At 48.4% G+C, this 25,428-nt stretch overlaps 1 protein-coding gene across 4 annotated transcripts in view; it reads right to left on the bottom strand.

The window, feature by feature from the left end:
* The window catches only part of NCKAP1 (NCK associated protein 1), a 241,185-nt gene that overhangs the window by 90,410 nt on the left and 125,347 nt on the right, over nucleotides 1-25,428 (bottom strand). For all 4 annotated transcript variants that reach the window (XM_075317420.1, XM_075317419.1, XM_075317418.1 and 1 more), the window contains one exon: nucleotides 18,316-18,374. In XM_075317420.1, coding sequence (XP_075173535.1) covers nucleotides 18,316-18,374 — 59 coding nt within the window. The remainder of the gene's footprint in view (nucleotides 1-18,315; nucleotides 18,375-25,428) is intronic.

Raw genomic sequence — 25,428 nt, forward strand, 5'->3', positions numbered from 1 at the left:
CTCTCTCCTCCTGTACCAGTCTGTTATGTACTGTTAATGATTGTTGTACTTAAACCCTCTTTCACTTGTAAAGCACATATACACATACATACATATATATATATATATACATATATATATATATATATACACATATACATACACACACATATTTCCTGGGTTAACATGCTGCACTGTCCCAGTCTCCCCCACCACCAAACACATGCGGTAGTATCTCCCAGCCGAAAAGCAGGAAGCCTCACAGAGTTGTCAAGACAGTGAGTCAGCAGAGAGCCCTGACTTGAGATAACTTCAGTCTTCCTTTCTTAAGGGGAACCTGAGACTATAAGCTGCGTCCACCACCAGTGAGCTTATATTAGTAGCATTCCAGAATACTGTATATAAGAGCCTAGGCCGTGCTGTATAACATATAAAAAACACTTATAATACTTATCTAGGGAGCGGTCCGATCCGATTGACGTCACTGCTCTCCGGTCCAGTGACTCCTCTCTGCTGCTGCTATCTCCGTCCTCCTTCTACCCAAGCCCAGTATGGATGACATGTCTAAGTCATCCATACAGGCTGACATTGCGGTCATGCGCAGGCACACTTCCATCTGCCCTGCTGAGAGCAAATTAAAGTACTGTAATGCGCAGGCGAGTGGAAAGGTTAAAGACCGCCTGAGCATGCACACTACAGTACTTTGATCTGCCCCCTGGGTGAGTATAATATGTTTACGTTATACAGAGTGGCCAGGCCCTTATATACGGTGTTCTAGAATGCTATATATAAGAGCTCAGTGGTGATGACCGCAGCTTATAGGGGACAAATCTGGCGACTGGTTCGCTTTAACAAATCAGACCTTTTAAAACTAAAATACCGTATTTTTCGTTTTATAAGACGCACCCCAAAATTCAGAGATTAAAAAAAAGTAAAAAAAAAAAATATAAATAAATAAATAAAATCTTATATTCCGGTGTTGGCTTACCAGAGGGGGGCAGCAGTGGTGGTGAAGCAGGTCACAGGAGGCAGAGGTTGTGCTGGCGGCAGGTCAGTAGTGACAGCTGCGGTGATGGTTCAGTGGTAGCAGCGGCGGCGACAGCTCAGTGGTGGAGCAGGAGCAGGCCGGTGCGGTGTGTTCCAGTGTGTCTGTGGTCTCGGTTCAAGTGATGGCGCCTGGAGCAGCCCATGCACAGATGGAGCTCTCATCCAAGGGCTCCAACTGCGCACGTGCTGACTTCCGGCGCCATCATTTGAAACTGGGAGCGAGGACACACTGGGAAACCTGCCGCACAGCCACCGCAGTCCGCACAGCTGCACACACAGAGTGGCAGCCAGCAGACCGCCCGCCCACCCACACAGAGAAGCATCTGGCCGCCGGGACAGAGAAGCAGCCGGCACGCACGTATGCAGCTGCAGGCACCCGGTCGCCCGCAGGTAGCCGGTCGCCCACACGCGCCTGACCGTCCGCACAGAGAGCCCCAACGGTAAGCTATATTCGGATTTTAAGACGCACCCCTCATTTTCCTCTTAAATTTTTGGGAGGAAAAGTGCGTCTTATAATCCAAAAAATAAGGTAATTATATTTGGAAAAGAAAGTTTCTCTTTGGTTTTCCTTTACTTTGTGAGGTTTCCTAGAAAGCGATAGATCCTGTAAGTTGTGCACTGCTACAAAAGAGGTTCATGGTTTTTTTTTCAAAATAATGCAATCAACTAAGTCACAATGGTGGAATATAAGAAAAGAAGAAAAAAAAATCCAAATTTTATTTGCTGAGTTTTTGCAAAGGCCAGCCCTGGTGGAGTGCTATAGGAATGTGCATGGGGAGGTAGGGGAAACATTGCTCATAGGTTTATCACCTTATTAACTATGGAGCTGCCATGCCACAGCAATAAGTGTATCAGCTCTACCTCCACTATGGGTCTCTCCAGATGCAGCGCACCGGCCATCGGTATACTGTATAAAAGCCTTAGGATTTGTATTCGGGAGGATTAACGTGCCATTGTTGAAAGGATAAAGCTCACATTTTGCAATTGATTTTTTTTTAAAGCAGCTTAAAGAGAAGTTTGGCAGACACTTCTGATGAAAATTCCTCGCTCTAAATTCCTCTGTATTTCATTTCGAGCCTCTACGAATCTGTTAAAACGTTCTCTCTGGATTTCCATGACTCAATCAAAGTGGGATGCACGGGTTTGTCAGCACATCTTTTGAAGCCTGGTCTCACCATTATCTCACTACAAAGACTAAATGCCCAGATAGCTTGACTTTAAAGTGGTTTATTTTTTTTTCCTCCTTTACTCCTTGAAAGGCGACGGAGAAAAGGGCAGCCTGTTTTTGTAGAAACCATTCTGCATTTTGATGCACAACCTCCTGGCTCCTAGGCCAAAAATAATACATGCGGAAGGCATTCTGCGATCATCAAAGCGTTCTCAGGTCAGACGGGACAAAGTGCTATTCAGCTACTGATGCACAGATGTTTGTGCGCTTCTTACATTCAGGCTTCGGCCAACACATCCTTGGCTCCACATCCGACGGCCACTTTAATGTCTTACTTGTAAGACAATGTCTGACATTATAAAAAATGTGAATCTTTGTTCAGACGCTGAAGTGTGTCAAATCGAGGGCTATAATTCACTTTTATTTGCTATAACTTGAATTAAAAGGGGCATCATTACATCACTATGGAGCCATCAGGTTTTCTGCAAGGCTCGGGGTTTTATCCCCCCCCCCTTTAGAGGTCTTTGTGATTTAATGTGCTGAATTAATACCAATATCAAGTGTGAAGGGATGGATTGCCACAATGGGTTTTATCGCTAAACTATTATTTTTCCCAGTATAGAATAAATATATATAAAAAAATATATAGAAAATAAAAATATATATATATATATACATATAAATAATCTATATTTTATATATATATATATATATATATATATAAAAATATATATATATATATATATATTTTATATATATATATATATATATATATATATATATATATATATATATATATATATATATTATATATAAAATATATATATATTATATATAAAATATATATATATTATATATAAAATATATATATATTATATATATATATATATATATATATATATATATATATATATAAAATATATATATATATATATATATATATATATATATATATATATATATATATACCTGTTACATGGAATGAAATCTAAATCTAATAAAATAAAAAAATGGATCAAGTGTGAAGGGACAGAAGATTGCCACAATGGGTTATCGGTAAACCTTTATTTTTCCCTGTATATAAAAAAAAAAATATATATATAAAAAAAATATTAAAAAAAAAACAAAAACCTGTGACATGGAATGAAATCTAATAAAATAAAAAAAAATGGATCAAGTGTGAAGGGACACATTGCCATAATGGGTTTTATCGCTAAACTTATTTTTCCCAGTATAGAAAAAATATATATATATAAAAAAAATATAAAAAAACCAAAAAAAACTGTTACATGGAATGAAATCTAATAAAATAAAAAAAAAAAATGGATCAAGTGTGAAGGGATAGATTGCCACAATGGGTTTTATTGCTAAACTTTTATTTTCCCCAGCATAGGAAAAATAAAAAAAAAAAAAAAAAAAAAAAAAAAAAACAAAAAAACAAAAACCTTACATGGACTGAAATCTAATAAAAAAAAAATGGATCCAGCCCACTGATTAAAAACTTTTTTTTTTTGCTTTTTTTGCGGATGTAAAAAATTGTCACCAACGTGTAAATAAAAGTATAATTCAAGGATCAATGCCCTTACTGAATTGAAAGAAAATTAGTGAAAGCCGAGGCCACATTTTTGATAAGTGACACTGACATTAGAACTGGTGCAAACTAATCATTTGCACTTTGTTCTGATGCACATTTTTGTTTTGTCAAAAACAAATAAAAAAATAAATAAAATTGAAAAATATATAAAAAAAAAAAAAGGAAAACTTTTAATCACACCGTGCAGCCATTTCGGATATTGAAGGAAAAAAAATAAATAAGAAAATTTACACATTAAAGGGAATCTGTCACCCCCTTTGACCGTTTTATGCTCTTACTATGGGGCATGCAGGTAATAGGATGTTGAAACTGTATGCCTCATAGTAGATGCCTTGTTCCACAAATATTACTTTAGATCGCTATATGCAACTTAGCCTACCAGGCTACTGGGCGTTGTGCTTCAGCTACTGGGCGGTTGCTTCCCTGTATGAAATCCCCGCCTCCGTGCTGCATTATCCTTCCTGTCACCTCCTCTCAGCGCCATAGTCACAGCGTCACAGGTGGCAAATCACGTCCTGTGGACCCGTTGAAGCACAAACTGTGCGAAACGGCCCACCATCGCCCGGCGTTGTTAGCCCCTCCTCACCTCCCCCTCCACATGTACCCGTCCTACATTGAAAAATAAAAACTACAGAGACTGAAGTTTCGTGGAGTGCTGTCGTTCTATTCTTCTTTCCGGATATAAAAATAAATAAGTCTATACTCACTTCCAGTGTGGCCAAGTGTCCAGCAAAGTCTGAAGTCGCGTTCCTGGGGCCCATGTGACATTGTTATGACATACGGGACCCACGACCAATCAGCACCCGGCATTTATCTCCCCGCCTTTGGAGATTTGAGCAGGATGTAAGTGCTGCCCTGACTTCCTGCTCAAATGTCCGAAGGCGGGGGATGAAGGAAGCCGGCACTGATTGGTTGCGGGGCTCATATGTCACAACAATGTCACATGGCTTCAGACATCACTTGAACTGCGGCCACACCAGAGGGGAGTATAGGCTTAATTATTTTTTACGGGGGCAAACAAGGGGAATGAGTATAGGTTGTCTAAGTAGTGGACATCCCCTTTAAATGTATTTTATTTGTATTTTATGTGATACACCAACACAAACGATATATGGTTATCCAAATATTATAAAAATATAAATTTGAAAATTGTGACCTGTATTTGTATACAGCCCCCGAATATATATTTTGTAGGACCACCATTCACTGCTGCAAGGGGGGGGGGGGGAGAAGTATGTCTCCACTAGCTTCGCACATCTAAAGATTTATTTTTTAGTGTTGGTATAATCACATAATATCCCAATAAAAGACATATACCGTATTTTTCAAACTATAAGATGCACTTTTTTTCCCCCAAATGTTGCGGGAAAGTGGGGTGTGGGTCTTATAGTCTGAATGTAGGGCTGCGGGCAATGAGGGTGCTGCGCTGGAGCAAGTCATCAGCGGTGAGAGCAGGCTGTAGCAGCGTCTGCCGTGACCACGTGGGTCCGCTCATTTCATATGCACACCCATCCTCCGGCCCAACATCTCTCAGCGCTGAAGACGGCGCTGACAGGTGGTCGGGATGATGGGCGGGGGATGTGTGCCGCCCCCGTGTCAGCAGCCGAACTGCTTGGATGCGGACCCGCAGTGGCTCGAGGGGCGTCTGGACCCGGAGGTCGTGCGGCCACTCAAATGAAGGGGGTATTTACAGGGGATTATGTTTAGAGTTTGTGACGCCACCCGTGGTGTTTGGTAATGTGGGGCACCACCGCTGCAGTTGAGAGTACCCGGGGGCAATGGAGTGGGGCAGCCGGGTGTTGGAACCTCCACGGGTAGGGGGGATACCCGGGACTTGGTGATGGTGTTCGGGGAGTGCCGTGGGGAGTGAAGGGGGTCACTTTCGTACTCAGTCCAAAAAGCTGACACCGACAACCGGATAAACCAAAGTTCTGGACACCGCTGCCGCAGAGGGGAGCTAGTTTTGGGTCCCGTCCCAGATGGTGCTGCCTGGTGTTCTGTGACCTTCCTCCTGGCACTTAGTTCACTTCTTAGTTGGCCCCGGTAGCGTAAAACTAATCGGGTCCCGCTCCCCAGTGTGGCTAACTGTGGGAGCTTGCTCTCAGGGTTCACGCTTGGGATTTCCTGGACCGTTTTGGTGGAAAGTCGTATCCCCCTTGTTGCGCTAGTACCCCGATTTTGGAGCAGGTGGAGAGCGGATCTTGAAGGCTCAGTTCTCGTCAGGTAAATTGTCAGGTTGCCTGAAGCTACTCCCTGACCTTGGGTCCACGTACCCCGTCGTGCCCTGGTCCCAGCCCAGTGATTGTACAAGGCCGCCGGCTTTCCTCCTCGACAGTTCCGTGCCCCTTGTCACGATCCCCAGCGGCCGGGGTTCCAGCTCCTACTAGGCCCAGACCACAGTCTGCTACCTAGTTGCTTCCAAGGAGCCCGGCTCCTGACCTCTTCTCTCCACTATCCTGCTCCTGACCTCCCCTTAACCAATCCCCCAAGTAGGCGACCCTATTCCACTCAGGCCGTCCACTGGTGTGTCTGGTGGGTGTGGTGCAGAGTGTACCTAGGACTTTGGCTGATGTAGGCAACACCATGTAGTTGGGGACCCATAACCAAGGAGTAGGTGGATATTGCACAGAGGGGCAGATTGCACAATACCCTGTGACGACCTGATAGTCCAGGGGCGTCACAGATGCGCGCATAATAAACAGCCGGCCCGCGTGATCACCCCTGGCAATTACAGCCTATAGTGATCATGTGCGGCTATATTCACTGCCCCCCGCACATCATCAGCGCGGGGGGGGGGGGGGCAGTGAATAAGTACGGTATACTCACCGTTCCCCTGCAGCATCGCAATGTCCTCCTGTCTGCCGGCCAGCTGATCTGTGTAGAGAGCGGTGAGCACAGCGATGACGTCATCGCTGTGCGCACATGGCTCCCCACACATCAGCGGGAGGCAGAAAGGAGGACATTGCGATGCTGCAGGGATCGGTGACCGGCTCCACACAGGTCAGCGGCGCTGCTGGTGGCACAGAGAGAAAGACGAGCGATGCTGCAGGGAGTGAGGAAAGGTGAGTATAAACGTTTATTTTTTTTTTTCTGTGCCACAGGATACAGGCCATATAGCAGGATGGGGGTATATGAGCAGGATGGAGGGTATATGAGCAGGATGGAGGGTATATGAGCAGGATGGGGGTATATGAGCAGGATGGGGGTATATGAGCAGGATGGGGGTATATGAGCAGGATGGGGGTATATGAGCAGGATGGGGGTATACATGGGGGTATATAACAGGATGGGGTTATTTATCAGGATGGGGGTATATACCAGGATGGGGATTATATACAAGGCAGGGGGATCATTACCAGGCTGGGGTACCTTAGCAGAGAATTTGGGGACATTACCCCCATAACTGTGTCAGCAGCAGATCCTTGCCCCATAACAGTGTGTCATGACCACATTTTTTGCTTAAAACTTTATTTTCCTCCTCTAAAACCAGGGTTCGTCTTACAGTCCGAAAAATACGGTAAGTTTGTGGGTGTAATGTTTATGAAAAAAATGTGGAAACGTTCATGGGGTGTGAATTCTTTTTAAAGTCAATGTATGCAAAATGTAATATCCTGACATATGGACAATTAAACCATAAATTAGCATTTGATTCCCGTGGGCCCCAATTGTTGTAACAGACAAAATGCTGCTGTGGACTTTTAGACATGGTGGTTTTATTCATATAATGAGTATAAGAATAGGATTTTTTTATTTTTTTTTAAATAAGATTTCAAAATAAAAAAATCTTTACACGAATCAAGGAAGAAGGGAATTTTGTTTACTTACCGTAAATTCCTTTTCTTCTAGCTCCAATTGGGAGACCCAGACAATTGGGTGTATAGCTATTGCCTCCGGAGGCCACACAAAGTATTACACTTAAAAGTGTAAGGCCCCTCCCCTTCTGGCTATACACCCCCAGTGGGATCACTGGCTCACCAGTTTTAGTGCCAAAGCAAGAAGGAGGAAAGCCAATAACTGGTTTAAAGACCAATTCAATCCGAGGAAACATCGGAGAACTGAACCATACCACATGAACAACATGTGTACCCGAAAAAACAGAAAAACCCCGAGAAAACAGGGCGGGTGCTGGGTCTCCCAATTGGAGCTAGAAGAAAAGGAATTTACGGTAAGTAAACAAAATTCCCTTCTTCTTTTTCGCTCCGAATTGGGAGACCCAGACAATTGGGACGTCCAAAAGCAGTCCCTGGGTGGGTAAAAGAATACCTCGTGATAGGGCCGTCAAACAGCCCTTTCCTACAGGTGGGCAATCGCCGCCTGAAGGACTTATCTACCTAGGCTGGCGTCTGCCGAAGCGTAGGTATGCACCTGAAAATGCTTGGTAAAAGTATGCAGACTCAATCAGGTAGGTGCCTGACACACCTGCTGAGCCGTAGCCTGGTGCAGTAATGCCTAGGATGCACCCACGGCTCTGGTAGAATGGGCCTTCAGCCTTGAGAGAACCAGAAGCCCAGTAGAACTGTAGGTTTCAAGAATTGGTTCCTCGATCCCCCGAGCCAGGGTGGATTCAGAAGCTTGCGACTGTTTACGCCGACCAGCGACAAGGACAAAGAGTGCATCCGGGTGGCGCAGGAGCGCCATGCGGGAAGTAGAACCTGAGTGCTCTCACCAGAACCAACAGATGCAAATCCTTCTGAAATTGATGGACTGGACGAGGACACAAAGAAGGTGAGGTGATATCCTGATTGATATGAAAGTGGGATACCACCTTAGGGAGGAATTCCGGAATCGGACGCAGAACTACCCTGTCCTGGTGAAGGACCAGGAAGGGAGATTTGTATGAGAGCGTTGCTAGCTCGGAAACTCTCCTAAGAGACGAGACCGTTACTAGAAGGCCACTTCCCGAGAAAAGCGGGAAGGGAGACCTCTTTCAAAGGCTCGAAAGGCGGCATCTGGAGAGCAATTAGAACCTTGTTCAGATCCCAGGGCTCTAACGGCCGCCTGTACGGAGGGCTGAGAAGACAAACTCCCAGTAGGAACGTGCGTACCTGAGGAAGTCGTTTCTGAAAAAATACAGATAGCGCTGAGACTTGTCCCTAAAGGGAACTGAGCGACAACCCTTTTTCCAACCTAGATTGCAGGAAGGAGGGAAACATAGACGATGCAACCGGCCAGGGAGAAACACCGTGCGCCGAGCACCGAGATAAGAATATCTTCCACGTCCTGTGGTCAATCTTGGCGGACGTTGGTATGCTAGCCTGTCTCATGGTGGCAACCACGTCCTGAGGAAATCCTGACGACACTAGGTTCCAGGACTCAAAGCCACACCATCAGGTTGAGGGCCGTAGAATTCAAATGGAAGAATGGCCCTTGAGACCGCCAGTCTGATTGGTCTGGTAGTGCCCCCGGTTAGCCTACCGTGAGGCACCACAGAACCGGGAACCACAACATCCTCGGCCAATCTGTAGCGACGAGGATGGCGCGGCCACAGTCAGTCCTGATCTAACGCAGCACTCTGGGCAACAATGCCAGAGGTGGCACATAAGGTAGCTGGAACTGCGACCAATGCTGAACTAAGGCGTCTGCCGCCAGAGCTCGATGATTGTGAAACCGTGCCATGAAGCTGGCACATTGTTGTTGTGCCGTGACGCCATTAGATCGACGTCCGGCCTCTGTCAGCGGCGCCAGATTTCCTGAAACCCGTCCGGGTGAAGAGACCATACCCTTTCGGCCACACCCCGGCGACTTAGGAAGTCAGCTTCCTAGTTTTCCACGCCTGGGATGTGAACTGTGGATATGGTGGATGCCGTGTCGTCCACCCACATCAGAACCTGCCGGACTTCCTGGAAGGCTTGCCGGTTGCGCATTCTTCCTTGGTGGTTGATGAATGCCACCGCTGTGGAGTTGTCCGACTGAAGTCGGATTTGCTTGCTTTCCAGCTGCTGTTGGAAGGTTTGTAGGGCAAGATACACTGCTCTGTGTTCAAGAACATTGATCTGAAGGGTGGACTCTTGCTGAGTCCCCGTACCCTGAGCGCTGTGGTGGAGAAAAACTGCTCCCCACCCTGATAGACTCGCGTCTGTCGTAACTATCGCCCAGGATGGGGATAGGAAGGACCTTCTTTTTGACCATGAGGTGGGAAGAAGCCACCACCGTAGAGATTCCTTGGCCGCCTGAGAAAGAAAGACGACTCTGTTGAGGGAGGTCGACTCCCCGTCCCATTGGCGGAGAATGTCACATTGTAGTGGACGCAGATGAAACTGCGCGAGAAGAACTGCCTCCCTTGCTACCATCTTACGTAGGAAGTGCATGAGGCGTCTTAATGTGTGCGACTGGTTCTTAAAGAAGAGATTGCAGCCCGTAGTGAATGCTGTTTGTCTAGCGGAAGCTTCACTATCGCTGAGAGAGTATGAAACTCCATGCCTAGATATGTTAGCGATAGGGTCGGAGTCGGATCTGACTTTAAAAAGTTGATGATCCACCCAAAACTCTAGAGAGTCTCCAGCGCAACGTTCGGGCAGTGTTGGCATGTTTCCTAAGAGAGTGCCTTGACAAGTAGATCGTCTAAATATGGGATCACAGAGTGACCCTGAGAGTGCAGGACTGTGACTACTGCTGCCCTGACCTCGGCGAAGACCAGTGGGACTGTCGCTAGCCGGAAGGTAGAGCTACGAACAGAAGGTGTTTGTCTCCTATAACGAAGCGTAGAAACGCTAGTGCTCTGGATCAATCGGCACGTGTGGATAAGCATCCTTGATGCCTAATGATGCTAGGAAATCTCCTTGGGACATTGAGGCGATGACATGGCGGAGGGATTCCATCCGGAACCGCCTGGTGTCCACGAGCTTGCTGAGCAGTTTTAGATCCAGAACTGGACGGAACGGCCCGTTCTTATAGGCACCGCAAATAATTTGGGTTAAAAACCGTGACCTTGTTCCTGAAGAGGAACGGGGGTCATCACTCTTTCTGCCTATAGCGTGCACCCTGTTTGCAGAAGAGCAGCGGCTCGGCCGGGAGGTGGAGAAATTCTGAAGAATCGAGTTGGAGGACGAGAAGTGAGCTCTATCCTGTACCCGTGAGATAGAATGTCTCACAACCAACGGTCATTGACCTATGGCAGCTAAATATCGCCAAGGCGGGAGAGCCTGCTACCGACCGAGGATGCGGAGAGAGGAGGCCGCAAGTCATGAGGAAGCCGCCTTGGAAGCGGGTTTTCAGACTGTCTCTTTTTTGGGCGTGACTGAGCCCGCCAAGAATCTGAGCTCCTCTAATCCTTTTGAGTCCACATTGGACGAGGAAAAATGGGACCTGCCCGAGCCTCGAAAAGACCGAAACCCCGACTGCCTCCTGCTCTGTTGGGGTTTGTTGTGTCCGGGCTGAGGAAAGGATGAATCCTTACCCCTGGACTGTTTAATGGTTACATCCAAACGCTCACCAAACAGTCGGTCAGCAGAAAAAGGCAACTGGTTAAGCACCCTTTTTTGGAAGCAGAATCTGCCTTCCATTCACTTAACGAGCAGACCAGGCTCTGCTTAAAAACACGGAGTAGCGGAGGCTACTGCCGCACGGTTCGCAGAGTCTAGGGCAACCTGAATCGCGTAGAAACAAATGCAGACATTTGAGAGGTTAAGGATGCCACCTGCGGCACAGATGTACGTGTAACCGTGCCAATCTGTGTAAGACAAGCTGAAATAGCTTGGAGTGCCCCAAGGGTGAGAATGCTGGAGCCAACGGTGCGCCGACAGCCTCATAGATGGATTTAGACCAGAGATCCATCTGTCTGTCAGTGGCATCTTTAAGTGCAGGTCCATCTCCCACTGCAGCTATGGATCTAGCTACAAGCCTGGAGATTGGAGGATGCCGCTTGGGACACTGGGTCCAGTCCTTGACCACGTCAGGGGGCAGGGATAACGTGTATCCTAAGCCGTTTGGAGAAGCGCATATCTGGATAAGTGTGGTGTTCCTGGACTGCCTCTCTGAAGGCAGAGTGGTCCAGAAAAATACGTGAAGCTGACTCCTCCACTGGAGGAGCTGGGTGAAAAATAACCAACATTCTATTGATGGACGCTATAAGATTATTCACTATGGCGTCACCATTAGGTGTATCCAGATTGAGAGCGGTCTCAGGATCAGAATCCTGAGCCGCTACTTCCGCCTCAGTACACAGAGAGTCCTTCTGCTAGGACCCTGATGAAACCGAGGGCCGCTCTAGTGAGCCCGCTTAGGCTGTCTGGGACTGACGTCTGTGCAGAGCCGTGACTCTGGGATGCATGTGACATTCCCGGAGCTGTTAGTTGTTCACACTGAGGGGGGCCATGGATCAATGATTCAACAGTGCCCATGTTGTGAGAGACATGTCCGGACTGCTAGGCTTCTAGTATCATAGCCCTAGTCTCAGAAAATCTGTCAGTAAATACTGCAGACACCGTCCTCATCCTCTGGCCATTAGCAGAGACTCCGGCTGAGTTGGATACAATGGGGGTCTATGTAACCTGCCGGCCGTATAGCCGTACATGCTGTACCGGCTGCATAGAAAAACATGTGGTTCTGCACCTTTGTTTTACACAGAGAATATGCTGATAACTCCTCCGCACAATCCAGGAGGGTATATACAACGTGCGACCAAACAGTGCAATGTATATAGTACAAGCATATCTATAAGTGCACTTCTGCACTAGTGGGGTTAGCCCCACAGGTGCTGCTTAACGCCTGTTACAGCGATTGTGTGACTATGAGAATGCCAGGGTCTTCCACACTTGTCTCTGTATCGTACAGAAACTGACACTAATGGCTGCCGGCGTCCTGTATAGAGAAGGAAGCCGTGGGCGTGCCTGAGAAAGTGCGGGAATCCGGTTTCACAGTGCACACAGTGAGAGGGGTGGAGTATGCAAAACATACTCCAGCTCTCAGCGCTGCTGTGCTATGCAGCGTCACGCCCCTACCCTGACTGTCAGGGCTGTGGGCGGTAACGAAGGGAGACTAGGCCCAGAAGCCGGGGACTCGAGTTAATAAGCGCGGCCGGCATATCAGTGCTGGCCGGCGCGGAAGTCCCCGGCGCACCACAAATCCCAGCGGCGCCTTCAATAAAAACGGCAGCGGCGGTTAGCGCGGTAGTCACCCAATACACTAACACACCCAGCAACGCTGTGGTGTGCGATGGCACTAGTGCGGACAGCGCCGCTGTCCCTGGCGCACTAACACACCCAGCAGTGCTGCCGTGTGTCTGCGCGGTCCCCACAGGGACACCGAGTACCTCCATGTAGCAGGGCCATGTCCCTGAAGATACTCCGCTCCATGTCCAGCAGATACCAGGGGCTGTGGATGGAGCACGGTCTCTGTGCCTGGAGACCGATAGAATCCCACTTCACCCAGAGCCCTGTACAAAGGGATGGGGAAGGAAGCAGCATGTGGGCTCCAGCCTCCGTACCCGCAATGGGTACCTCAACCTTAACAAACACCTCCGACATGAAGTGGGGTGAGAAGGGAGCATGCTGGGAGCCCTTAGTATGGGCCCTCTTTTCTTCCATCCGACATAGTCAGCAGCTGCTGCTGACTAAACAGTGGAGCTATGCGTGGATGTGTTGCCTCCTTCGCACAAAGCACAAAACTGGTGAGCCAGTGATCCCACTGGGGGTGTATAGCCAGAAGGGGAGGGGCCTTACACTTTTAAGTGTAATACTTTGTGTGGCCTCCGGAGGCAATAGCTATACACCCAATTGTCTGGGTCTCCCAATTCGGAGCGAAAAAGAAATTGTTATTTGCAAATCAACATTTAAAAATCTGATTATCTGCTCAATCCGGGGAAATAAACATTTCTAAGTGCAATTTCAGATGGTATGTTATAAGCAATTTATGGGGACGTGGTTTCCTCTGGACTGTGCTCAGCCACAAATCACTTAGCGCTAGCTCAGAAAGGCAAGTGATGGCGGCTCGGCAGAACAGTCCCTGCTGTTACACTTATAATACCAATGGACCGTGCCCTTTTCAGCAAAACATTAATCTGACTAATTCACTGCCCGGAAATCACACATTATATATTGCCCGTAATGTCAACCTGAGCCTCCTGTTCCACATACTAAATGCTTCTGCTTAAAGGCCACTATGTGGTATCGTAAGGAACCTGCATCTGCTTTTCCAAGAAGTTGGACTATATTTTGGTAAAGTCACTGAGCTTAGTGATTGACTGCAGCGCTGATGACAGCATGTCACCACAACTGGCCGGACAACACAGACCAAGGTAGCAGTGCACGCTCAGTGCTGGACCTGGGGAGGGTATGTAAAGCATAGCCTGCTATCTCACATCAAAGTGTGACTGTGGAGAAAAGTGTTCCAAAAGGAGACAATACCTTTAAAGGGAATCTGTCAGCAGAATTTTGCTATGTAATCTAAAATCTAGGACAACATGTTGTAGGGGTTAAAAAACAAAAATCAACTATGTCTCTCTTTAACAGGCTGTATGCTGTTTACTTAAACTAAAGGTTTTATCACCTAGTGATCATCATTGCTGGACTACAATGTTACACACATGGCAGTCCAGCATGCCCCCTCCTGTTAATGTACAATCTCTTTACAGAGCCTGGTGTGGGCAGGGGTGGCTCTCAGCTCTGCTAAATCTAAAAATTCAGATTATATAAAAACAGCTGCACCCAGTAATCTAAGTGATACATCGTTGGATTCTGAATCTCCGACTACAATATGGTGCTCTCAGATGAGACAGATTCCCTTTAAGAGTTTATGGGGCATTTTGCCATTGTGAGCAAAATAAGTAACATGAACTCCATGTGGATAACATAGGTCTGTAGAGAACACTAGAAGGGATCTAAGAGGTGTTATTTGTGCCATTTGCCTCACCAGCCTCAGTTCCAGAAATTCAGTATAATAGCGGAAAGCGGATGGACGGTCATTTATTACCCTGCTGAATTTTGTACATTAAGGTCCTTGTCTAATTTGCCGATCTGTTGGGTCTTTCATCTAAAGCTCCCCTGCGATCAGCTGATGTTACATATTTTTTAAGGTTGGAGGAAGACTAAAGGGGGCTTTACACGGTCCCGATATTGCTATCGTGCGTACCCTGCCCCCATCGTTTGTGCGTCACGGGCATATCACTGCCCGTCGCGCACAAAATCGCGCTCCCCCGTCACACAGCTTACCTGCCCTGCGACGTCGCTGTGTCCGGCGATCCGCCTCCTTTCTAAGGGGGCAGTTTGTGCAGCGTCACAGCGACGTCACACGGCAGCTGTCCAATAGAAGCGGAGGGGCGGAGATGAGCGGGACGTAAACATCCCGCCCACCTCCTTCCTTCCACATTGCTGGTGGAGGCAGGTAAGGAGATGTTCGTCACTCTGCGGTGTCACACACAGCGATGTGTGCTGCCGCAGGAACGAGTAACAACATCGCTAATGAGAGGTGAACGATTTTTGGTTTGAGGACGACCTCTCCGCGGCAAACGATTTTTGCTACTTTTGCGATCGTTTTAGGTCGTACAAAAGTATCACACGCTGCGATAACGTTATGACGCCGGATGTGCGTCACAAACACCGTGACCCCAACGATAAAACATTAACGATATCGTAGCGTGTAAAGCCCCCTTTAGTCCATCGTGTTCAACCTATAGCCTACCATGTTGATCCAGAGGAAGGCACAAACGCCATGGGGGGAAATTTCTTCCCCGACTCCAGATACAGCAATCAAACAAGGTCCTTGGATCAACGCCCCATCTTAGACTCTAGTGCACAGAACTGGTGATCTACTATTTTCGTGAAAGGCATCCAGGCCCTTGAATTTTAGTAGTGAATCAACCATTACAACATGTGGTGGAGAGTTCCATAGTCGCACTGCTGTTACAGTAAAGAATCTGCGACTGTGATTATGATTAAAGCTTGTTTGAACTACACGCAATGGATGCCCCTTGTCCCCCTCACAGGCATAGGTGTAAAAAGATCATTAGAAAGGTCTCTATACTGTCCCCTCTATATATATATATATATATATATATATAAAATGTCCATTGTAATAAGATCTCCTATAAGCTTTCTTTTTTCCAAACTTTTTAAACCCCAAGTGTAATAACCTGTCTTGGTATTGCAGCCCACCCATAAGCTTGGTGTTTGCTCTTCTCTGCACCTGCTCACTGTTAGACCGGGAAAACAAAGTTTTGCCACATATTTATCCGACTGTCACAATTTCCCTCCATTCAGTGACCCCCACAAGCCATTTCTCCAGCGACAGATGTGATGTAGTGATCAATAGATCTTGGAATAATAGTAGTTTCCACAATTGTATGTAACAAAAAAAAAAAAAACAACATTTTTGTGCTGAGATAATGTTATGAATGTGCCTCTGCTATGTACTGTGTAATTTCTGTGTCTGACCATACCACAGCTCCTGGGCCGGAAAGGGAGTAAAGTACCGTATTTTTTGGACCATAAGACGCACTTTTTTTTCTCCCCAAATGTTGGGGGAAACTAGGGGGTGCGTCTTATGGTCTGAATGTAGGGCTGCGGGGAATGAGGGTGCTGCGGTGGAGCGGGGCACCGGGGGCACGAGCAGGCTGTGGCAGCCTGCCGTGACCACGTGGGCCCGCTCATTTAATATGCACGCCCATCCTCCCACCCATCATCTCTCAGCGCTGAAGCCAGCACTGACAGGTGGGCGGGATGATGGGCAGGGGGTGCGCGCATAGTAAACAGCCTGCCTGCATGATCACCCCTGGCAGCTAAAGACTGGAGTGATTATGTGCGGCTGTATTCACTGCTCCCCGGCCATCATCATCAGCGCAGGGTGCAGTGAATCAGTATACCTCACCGGCCACGATCCCTGCAGCACCGCAATGTCCGCCTGTCTGTGCCGGCGGCTGTGTGGAGACTAGCGGTGCGCAGAGCGATGACGTCTTCACTGTGCGTACGAGTCCTCACACAGCCGCCGCCGGCACAGACAGGCGGACATTGCGGTGCTGCAAAAATCGTGGCCGGCTCCACACTCCAGCGCTGCTGCTGACACAGACTGAGGAGGAGCGATGCTGCAGGGAGTGAGGTAAGGTGAGTATGAACATTTATTTTTTATGTGCCACAGGATGCGGGCTGTATACCAGGATGGGGGTACATAGCAGGATGAGGGCATATAGCAGGATGAAGGCATATAGTAGGATGGGGGTATATTATGAGCAGGATGGGAGTATATTATGAGCAGGATGGGGGTATATTATGAGCAGGATGGGAGTATATTATGAGCAGGATGGGGGTATATTATGAGCAGGATGGGAGTATATTATGAGTAGGATGGGGGTATATTATGAGCAGGATGGGGGTATATTATGAGCAGGATGGGGGTATATTATGAGACCAGGATGGGGGTATATTATGAGAACAGGATGGGGGTATATGAGAGCAGGATGGGGGTATATGAGAGCAGGATGGGGGTATATGAGAGCAGGATGGGGGTATATGAGAGCAGGATGGGGGTATATGAGAGCAGGATGGGGGTATATGAGAGCAGGATGGGGGTATATGAGAGCAGGATGGGGGTATATATGAGCAGGATGGGGGTATATATGAGCAGGATGGGGGTATATATGAGCAGGATGGGGGTATATATGAGCAGGATGGGGGTATATGAGAGCAGGATGGGGGTATATGAGAGCAGGATGGGGGTATATGAGCAGGATGGGGGTATATGAGCAGGATGGGGGTATATGAGCAGGATGGGGGTATATGAGCAGGATGGGGGTATATGAGCAGGATGTGGATATATGAGCAGGATGAGGATATATGAGCAGGATGGGGGTATATGAGCAGGATGGGGGAATATAGCAGGATGGGGGTATATGAGCAGGATGGGGCCATATGCGGCCATATGCCAGGATGACTGTATATAGCAGGATGGGGGCTATACCAGGATGAGGGGCATATACTGTATATGCAAGGCAGGAGGATCATTACCAGGCTGAGGTACTTTAGTAGAGAATTTGGAGACATTACCCCCATAACAGTGTCAGCAGCAGATCCTCGCCCCATAACAGTGTGTCATGACCACATTTTTTGCTTAAAATTTTATTTTCCTATTTTCCTCCTCTAAAACCAGGGTACGTCTTATGGTCCGGAGCTAGAGGCAGATACAGATAGGCCTCTCTCACACTGCCTTGTGACCTCCGTTCAGTGATTTCGTCGGGGCGTCCGTCCGAACCCTGCCCCAACACAGATTTCGGACGTATGCGCTGACGGGGCCATTGACTATAATGGTGCAGACGGATTCACCGTGTGCTCTGTCTTGCACCATTTGAGTATACACTTTCTGGAGGAGGCCATACCAGTGGGCACCTATACCAGTGGGCACTGCTTTTTTCATGTAGGGGATTTTTTGTCCATCCCATGTCTTTCGGATCAATGGGGTCTCAGCAGTCAGACCTCCAGCAATAATACAGTGATCGAGTCTACTGTAAGCAGGTGATTAACGTCATTTATAATACAATCCCTTTAAGATATATCCTCAAAAGCGCCTGTATGTGGTCAATGGATAAAATAATAATTATTACCTGTAATCTGAACCAATCCAGTCTCATCCCTCTGAAGTCAAACACCTCTCCATCTTCAACTAGAGACAAAATATATATATGATCATGGATATTATACTACTAAGTGAACGTGCAGACGAAAAATGTTACAAGAGTAAGTACCCCACTTATACACATTTACGGTACTTGGGCAGGGGCTGCGGAGAGGTGTAAGACATCATAAAGCCATCTGGCACTGAATATGGACATGACTACGAAGCCTCATAAGATAACAGTGACCAGACTGGGAAGTGAATGGAAGAAAATTATTTCTCTTTATCCCAGAATAAAAAATCTGGATTCTGTAAAGAAAGAAAAAAAAAATACAAAAACTAAAAATGTGACTCTTTCCATACAAATTCTATAGCGGTCAGCTAAATCGTTCAGCTGACCGCCACCTCTCCTGACTCCCCCATATACTTGGCTAAGCTTAAAAGGTTATTCCAATCTAAAATATCCTGTCCCAATATGTAGTAGGTGTAATAATAATATTAGCAAATACCTCCAATTAACTATGTAGTATGGTTCTCCTGATATAGCCATGTCTCTTACCTCATGTGCAGGGCATTGCAGCTTATGGTTACATGGATACCTAAGCTGCAATGCCCTGCACATGAGGTAAGAGACATGGCTATATCAGGAGAACTATACTACATACTTAATTGGAGGTATTTGCTAATATTATTATTACACCTACTACATATTGGGACAGGATCTTGAAGATGGAAATAATCTGCTTACGTTAAGTATTTGGTGCAGTAATTTCTGCACCGTTTCAGCCTCTCTTGGCAGGAAAAATACTGCACAAATTAGGCACTTTTTTTTTTTACCGCTTTTTTTTTTACACGCGTTTTTATTGCAGATTTTTCCCCATGATCGAAATCTGCAGCAAAAAACACAATTTACCTGCTGCGGATTCAATTTTGTGGCAAATCTGCAACTAAAAAATAAGCAACGTGGGCATGAGACTTCAGGAAGCTCATTCACTTTGGTGGGACTAGGAAATCCTTGAGGTTTGTGACAAATCTGTATAAGGGGGGGAGTGACAAAACTGCAACGTGTGCACAGACATTTCTGCGTTCTCAGAGAGTTACTGCCAAACTCCTTTGGCGGTGACTTTCTCTTCCCCAAAATCATCTTTAAGAGGAGAGTCGGGAGGCCCGGTATACATTAGACTGGTGAATAATTCCTGCCAATATCAGTGGAGTCGGCTGACTTTGGCCCAATATGTTTGGGGGCTTTTAACCACTTTGGATCATTAACTACCAAACCAGGCCACATCCGGAGTTATTTTCCAGAAGCGGCCATATAAAAGGTGTTTATAGAGGATGAAATGGAATCTTTAATGCCACATTGGGCACATATAACTGAATAACTTAAAAATAGGTAAGGGGAGGGGTTGTTAAGAAAACTAAAAAAAAGAGAATTTTGTTTACTTACCGTAAATTCTTTTTCTTATAGTTCCGACATGGGAGACCCAGACCATGGGTGTATAGCTACTGCCCCCGGAGGACACACAAAGTTACTACACTCAAAACGTGTAGCTCCTCCCTCCCAGTATATACACCCCCTGCTAGCCAGTCCTAGCCAGTTTAGTGCAAAAGCTGAAGGAGGACATCCACCCACAAGTAGAGATAGAGTTAAACCCGGAGTAACCGGAACCTCTGTCTACAACAACAGCCGGTGATAACACACGGAACAAGAAACCTGCCAACAGGCAACAGGGAGGGTGCTGGGTCTCCCATGTCGGAACTATAAGAAAAAGAATTTACGGTAAGTAAACAAAATTCTCTTTTTCTTTATCGTTCCTTTATGGGAGACCCAGACCATGGGACGTTCCAAAGCAGTCCATGGGTGGGAAACAGAAACACTGAGAAGTAGGCGAACCTAACTTCACAAATGGGCGACAGCCGCCTGAAGGATGCGTCTGCCCAAGCTCGCATATGCCGAAGCATGAGCATGCACTTGGTAGTGCTACGAAAAGGTATGCAAACTAAACCAAGTGGCAGTCTGACAGACCTGCTGAGCCGTAGCCTAGGCCTGAAAGCCTAAGAGGCACCAACAGCTCTGGTCAAGTGTGCCTTGATCCCCGACGGGAAAGGCACTTGAGTACGCTGGTAGGTATCGGAAATGGCCGACCTAAACCAACGAGCCAGGGTCGGCTTAAATGCCGAGAGGCTCTTACGCTGACCAGTGGTCAGCACAAAAGAGAGGTGCACCGCCTAAGAACAGCGGTGCGAGACACATAGATCCGGAGCGCCCGCACCGGATCCAGAGTATGCAACGCCTGTTCAAAGCGATGAACAGGAGCCGGACAAAAGGAAGGCAGGGAAAATGCCCCGGTTAAGGTGGAAGCAGCAACCACCTTAGGGAGAAGTCCGGAGTCGGACGGAGAACCACCTTGTCTTGATGAAAAACCAAAAAAAGGGGGGACTCCGAAGAGAGTGCAGCCAAAACAGAGACTCTCTTGAGGAGAGTTATGGCCACTAGAAAGACCACTTTCTGTGAAATACTAAACAAAGAAACCTCCCTAAGAGACTCAAAGGGGGGTTTCCAGAAGCCGTGAGGACCGAATTAAGGTCCCAGGGCTCCAAAGGCCGCCAGTAAGGCGGAATGATGTGAGATGCGCCCTGTATGAAGGAACGCACCTGAGCCCGCCGGGCGATACGCCGCTGGCACAATACTGACAGAGCCGAGACCTGTCTCTTAATGAGGGAAAGTCCTAGCTGAAAACCGGACTGTGAAAGAGACAGGAGGGTCGGCAAGGCTAAAAAGGTCAAAGGACACTTTGAAGCTCGAGTCATAGCGGAGATGACTTCAGGAAGGATACCAGAAGTCGCCAAGATCCAGGACTCAAGAGCTACGCCGTCAATCTGAGAATCCAGAATTCAGACGGAAAAAACGGACCCTTTTGAGAAAAGGTCTGAACGGTCCGGAAAATGCCATGGCAACCCAACGGACAGAAGGAGCAGGTCAGGGTACCAAGCCTGCCTGGGTCAGACTGGAGAATGAGAATGACCCGACGGCCCCCTTAACTGATCTTGCGCAGGACTCTGGGCAAGAGGTAGAGACGAAGCTGGGATCAGACATGAAGCAGTGTGCCTACCGCAAAACCTGAGGATTGTGGACCACGGTTGGACAGCTGAAAAGTCTGCCTCGCAGTTTTCACATCTAGGATGTGGGCTGCGGATATGGTGGACTAGGAGTCCCTTGTCCACTGAAGAATGATAAGCCGCCAAGATTGCCAGGCGGCTGAGTGTCCCGCCCTGGAAGTTGATGTAGGAAAACGCTGTCACGTTGTCCGACTGGGCTCAAATGTGCCTAGCCGCCAACAGATGGTGAAGGCTTAGAGAGCTAGAAATACAGCTCTGATTTCCAGCACATTGAACCAGAGGGCTGATTCGGACAAAGTCCAAGCGCCCTGCGCTCCACAGTGGAGATATACTGCTCCCAAGGCGGAAAGACCAGCACCCTGGTGAGAATCACCCGGGACGGGGCCAGGAAGGAGCATTCCTGAGACAGAGTGGCCAATACCACCACTGCAACGAGCCCCTGGTTAGTGGCGAAGCCACCACTCCGAGAAGGAGGGAGGTCGCGTGTACAGCAGAAACCCTCCAGTCTCAGAGGACGCAGGAGAAACTGGGCAAGGAATCGCTGCCATTGACGCCACCGTCTGACCAGCACCTATTTGGTGTCTGATAGAACGACGTCGACCGCCAGCGGAGGGACTACTGAACGACTAAGAGCAGCCTCACAAGCGCCGACAGAGTCTGGAATTGCGTCCCTGAAAACCTCTGATGCGAAGACAGAGTGGGCCTGGACAGAATGACAAGCCACCCAAATAGATTAGAGTGGTGAGAGTAAGCGAAGTACTCTGCTAATAGTCTGCACTGGATGAAACCCTGAGAAGAAGGCCGTCCCGGGTAAACGATCACTGCCAATCCTTAGGGGTGCAGGATCCTATCGCAGCAGCCCCATGAGAATACTCGAAGGGCCGTGGCTAACCGCAAGGGAAGAGCCACGAATTGGACCACTCTGATGGCAAAACGTAGTCAACGCTGGTGTGAACCTGCGATTGACCCCTGTAGAAAAACATCTCTGATGCCGCTGACTACTAGGGAATCTCCTTGGGTTCTTGACTGATCCGGTGAAAAACCCACGGAACAAGACCGGGACTCCATGTGAAAACGCCACACCTGACCATGCTTGAAAAGCTAAAGATCCAGGTCGGAAGGCACCGCCCTCTTCGGGGACTAGAAATAGATTGAAGCAAAAATCTCAGAACCGTTCCCAGTCGGGAACCGGAACAATTACTCCGTTGGCCTGCAAGAAATGCCACGGCCTGTGAGAAGGCGGCGGCCTTGGAGCCGGGAGAAGTTGACAGAGAAAATCTGTTTGGCGGGTGGACAGAATTCCATCCTGTAGCCATGGGAGATATAAACTCGCCCCCACAGAACGGAGACGTGGTAGAACCATACGTCGCCAAGTGGAGAGAGCCTGCCACCGACCAAGGAGGTGGTTGGCGTGGCCAGATAGCTCGGAGGAAGCTGCTCCGTGGTAGCATCTCCTGCGGTCTTTTGAAGACGCAGCTTCAAGCCATTTGGTTCTAAGAACTAAGGCCGAGCTAGAGGACGATCAGAAGGTGGAACGGAAACCACCGAAACCTCAACTGATTCTCGCCCTGGTTTAGGTTTGTGGCAAGGAAGAACTCTCGTCGCCGAGAGCTTCCTAAATTTCATCTAGTTGGTTCCGAAGAGACTGGTCCCACCAAAGGGAAGCCCAGCAAGGAACCGCTATAGAGGCATCTGCCTTCCATTGCCGAAGCCACACCTGCGGAAGCGAGGAAAGTAGCCAAAACCACCGCTGTGCGGTGTCCAGCATGGCAGACTTGGCAGAGGATGGAAAGACTGAAGTCTGGAGGTCAGGCAACCGTCTTGGGCATAGAGTCCCTGTGAGGGAATGCATCTCCTCTGAGGAGCCATCAGCCACTGACATAACGGTCCGGGCTGAGCCACCTGAGGTGAATGAGCCCACCTCTTGACCACCATTGGTGGACGGGGGAAACCCAGTCCTCAGAATCACGCTTCATGGGAAGCGACTGTCAGAGCGGCCCCTGGGCTGGTCACAGGGGCCTGAAAACTGGAGTGGTTAAGGAACACACATTGTGTTCACCTAGATAAGATAACTCCGGCGGATTGAGGTCCAGTACAATATTAATGTACCGTGGGATCCTTATAGAGGTGCCGTCAGCCACTGATACAACTATCCGGGCTGAAAGTCTGGACACCGGAGTGGCCACGCTAGGCGAATGAGTACACTCCTTGACCACCTCTGATGGGAGGGGGAGACAGGCAGCAGAACCCCGCTGTGGGATCTGCAGGACAGGCTGCGGGCTTGGACGCAGCGGGCTGAAAACTGGAGTGGTTAAGAAACACACTCCTGGTCTTGTTAAAGGTATACTGATGCCTTATTGCCAGCGGAGAATACTCCCCTGATACAGGCGGATGGAGGTCCAATACAAGGATAATGGACGCAATCTAATCATTCGCATCCCCGTCATCTACGGACGGATCAAAGTACGTACAGCAGCGTCCGAGCCCCTGATAGAGACATCCTCCTCGTCCAGTGAGTCAGCTCGTATCGGAGCTGCGGGACGGGGAGGACAGAGGACCCTGCGTCTCCCTGTCAGGAGGACGGGGTCTGTGAGCTTTGCTGAGCAGGCAGAAAACGCCCTGAGAAGGGGGTTGCATGCTCAGCGGATGCCGGGACAGCCGACCCCTGGAAAAAAGAGCCGGAGCAGCTGGAGGGACCATGCATGAGCCTCCAAGCTGAGGGGCCACAGCGGTTATGAGCTCGGTACAGCCGTACGAGACTACCAGCAGTGGATAATAAAAAACAGCCTGCAGCCTCGCTCTGTGAGACATGCTGCAGAGGTGGGGGGCTCTGTCTAGAACGTCTAGAAAACACAAGACAGGGGTTCAGCCTGGGGAGACTCCAGGCTGAGGCACCACCACCTAAGAACCATTACAGTAAGGGTCTGTGCCGGTTCAGGCAATATGAGCCTACATGCAGAACATGTAGTGCACAGCCTTGGAGCTTTGCTCCTAGTGAGACATGCTGCTGAGGAGGAGGTATCATAATAAAGAATTAACTCCTTCACAATGCACTGATAGTATATAAAAAGTGCACAACCAGAGGTTGTGACTTGTCAGGCCGCTATTGTGAGTGCCCCCCCCAGGTTCCAAACCTGGACCCCCAGTCAGATATTCACTCCCTTGCCCCCCCAAGCCAGCGCCGATCAGCGTACTAAGAACGCTGAGAAAATGGCGCTAGAGTGAGGAGGGAGGGCGGGGGTTAACCCAGGAGCGGGAACGGAGGGCTAAGAAATGTACAGGGGGAGGGAAACATCTCCTCAACAAGGAGTGTCCTCCCCTGTGCAGAGCGGCGGTTGGGCGGCGCTGCAGCGTCCCCCTGCATGACTGACATGCAGGGGAACGAGACGAAAGCTAGGCCGCGGCTGAAGCCGGGGCCTAGAGTTAAACATGCGGCCGAAAATCAGGCATCATCGGCGCGGTACACAGAAAAAACAGTGGAACCGGCCGGAAACATAGTAAAAGCAGCATTATCCAAGTCAAACACTGTCCCCGTAATAAAGTGCCCCACATTGCAGAAGGAACCTCTGAATAACGTCTCTATACTTAGCTTAGAGACGCAGGGTCCAGTCCCTGGTGGGGTGGGGGTCCAGTGCTCCTTCCAGCAGGGTCCTGCACAAGGGCTGCGGATGGATGCCGGTCTCCTGCAAAGCAGTGAGAACCGTGTTGGCTCCCACTTCAAGCCAGAGCCCCAACTGGGATGGTGAAGGAGCGCGGCATGAAGGGCTCTTGCCCTGAATCAACCTTAACAGCACTGCCGCCAGGGGAGTGTGAAGGGACATGCCGGGGGTCCAGTGGACCCGCTTTTCTTCCAAATCTTTAAAAAAAAAAAAATGAAAATCAAAAAAAAAGGATGCATGTGTGTGTGTGATTCCTCCTGACACAAAGCATGAAACTGGCTAGGACTGGCTAGCAGGGGGTGTATATACTGGGAGGGAGGAGC

Source organism: Anomaloglossus baeobatrachus, chromosome 7 (assembly GCF_048569485.1).
Source record: "Anomaloglossus baeobatrachus isolate aAnoBae1 chromosome 7, aAnoBae1.hap1, whole genome shotgun sequence".
NCBI classification, from domain to species: Eukaryota; Metazoa; Chordata; class Amphibia; order Anura; family Aromobatidae; genus Anomaloglossus; species Anomaloglossus baeobatrachus.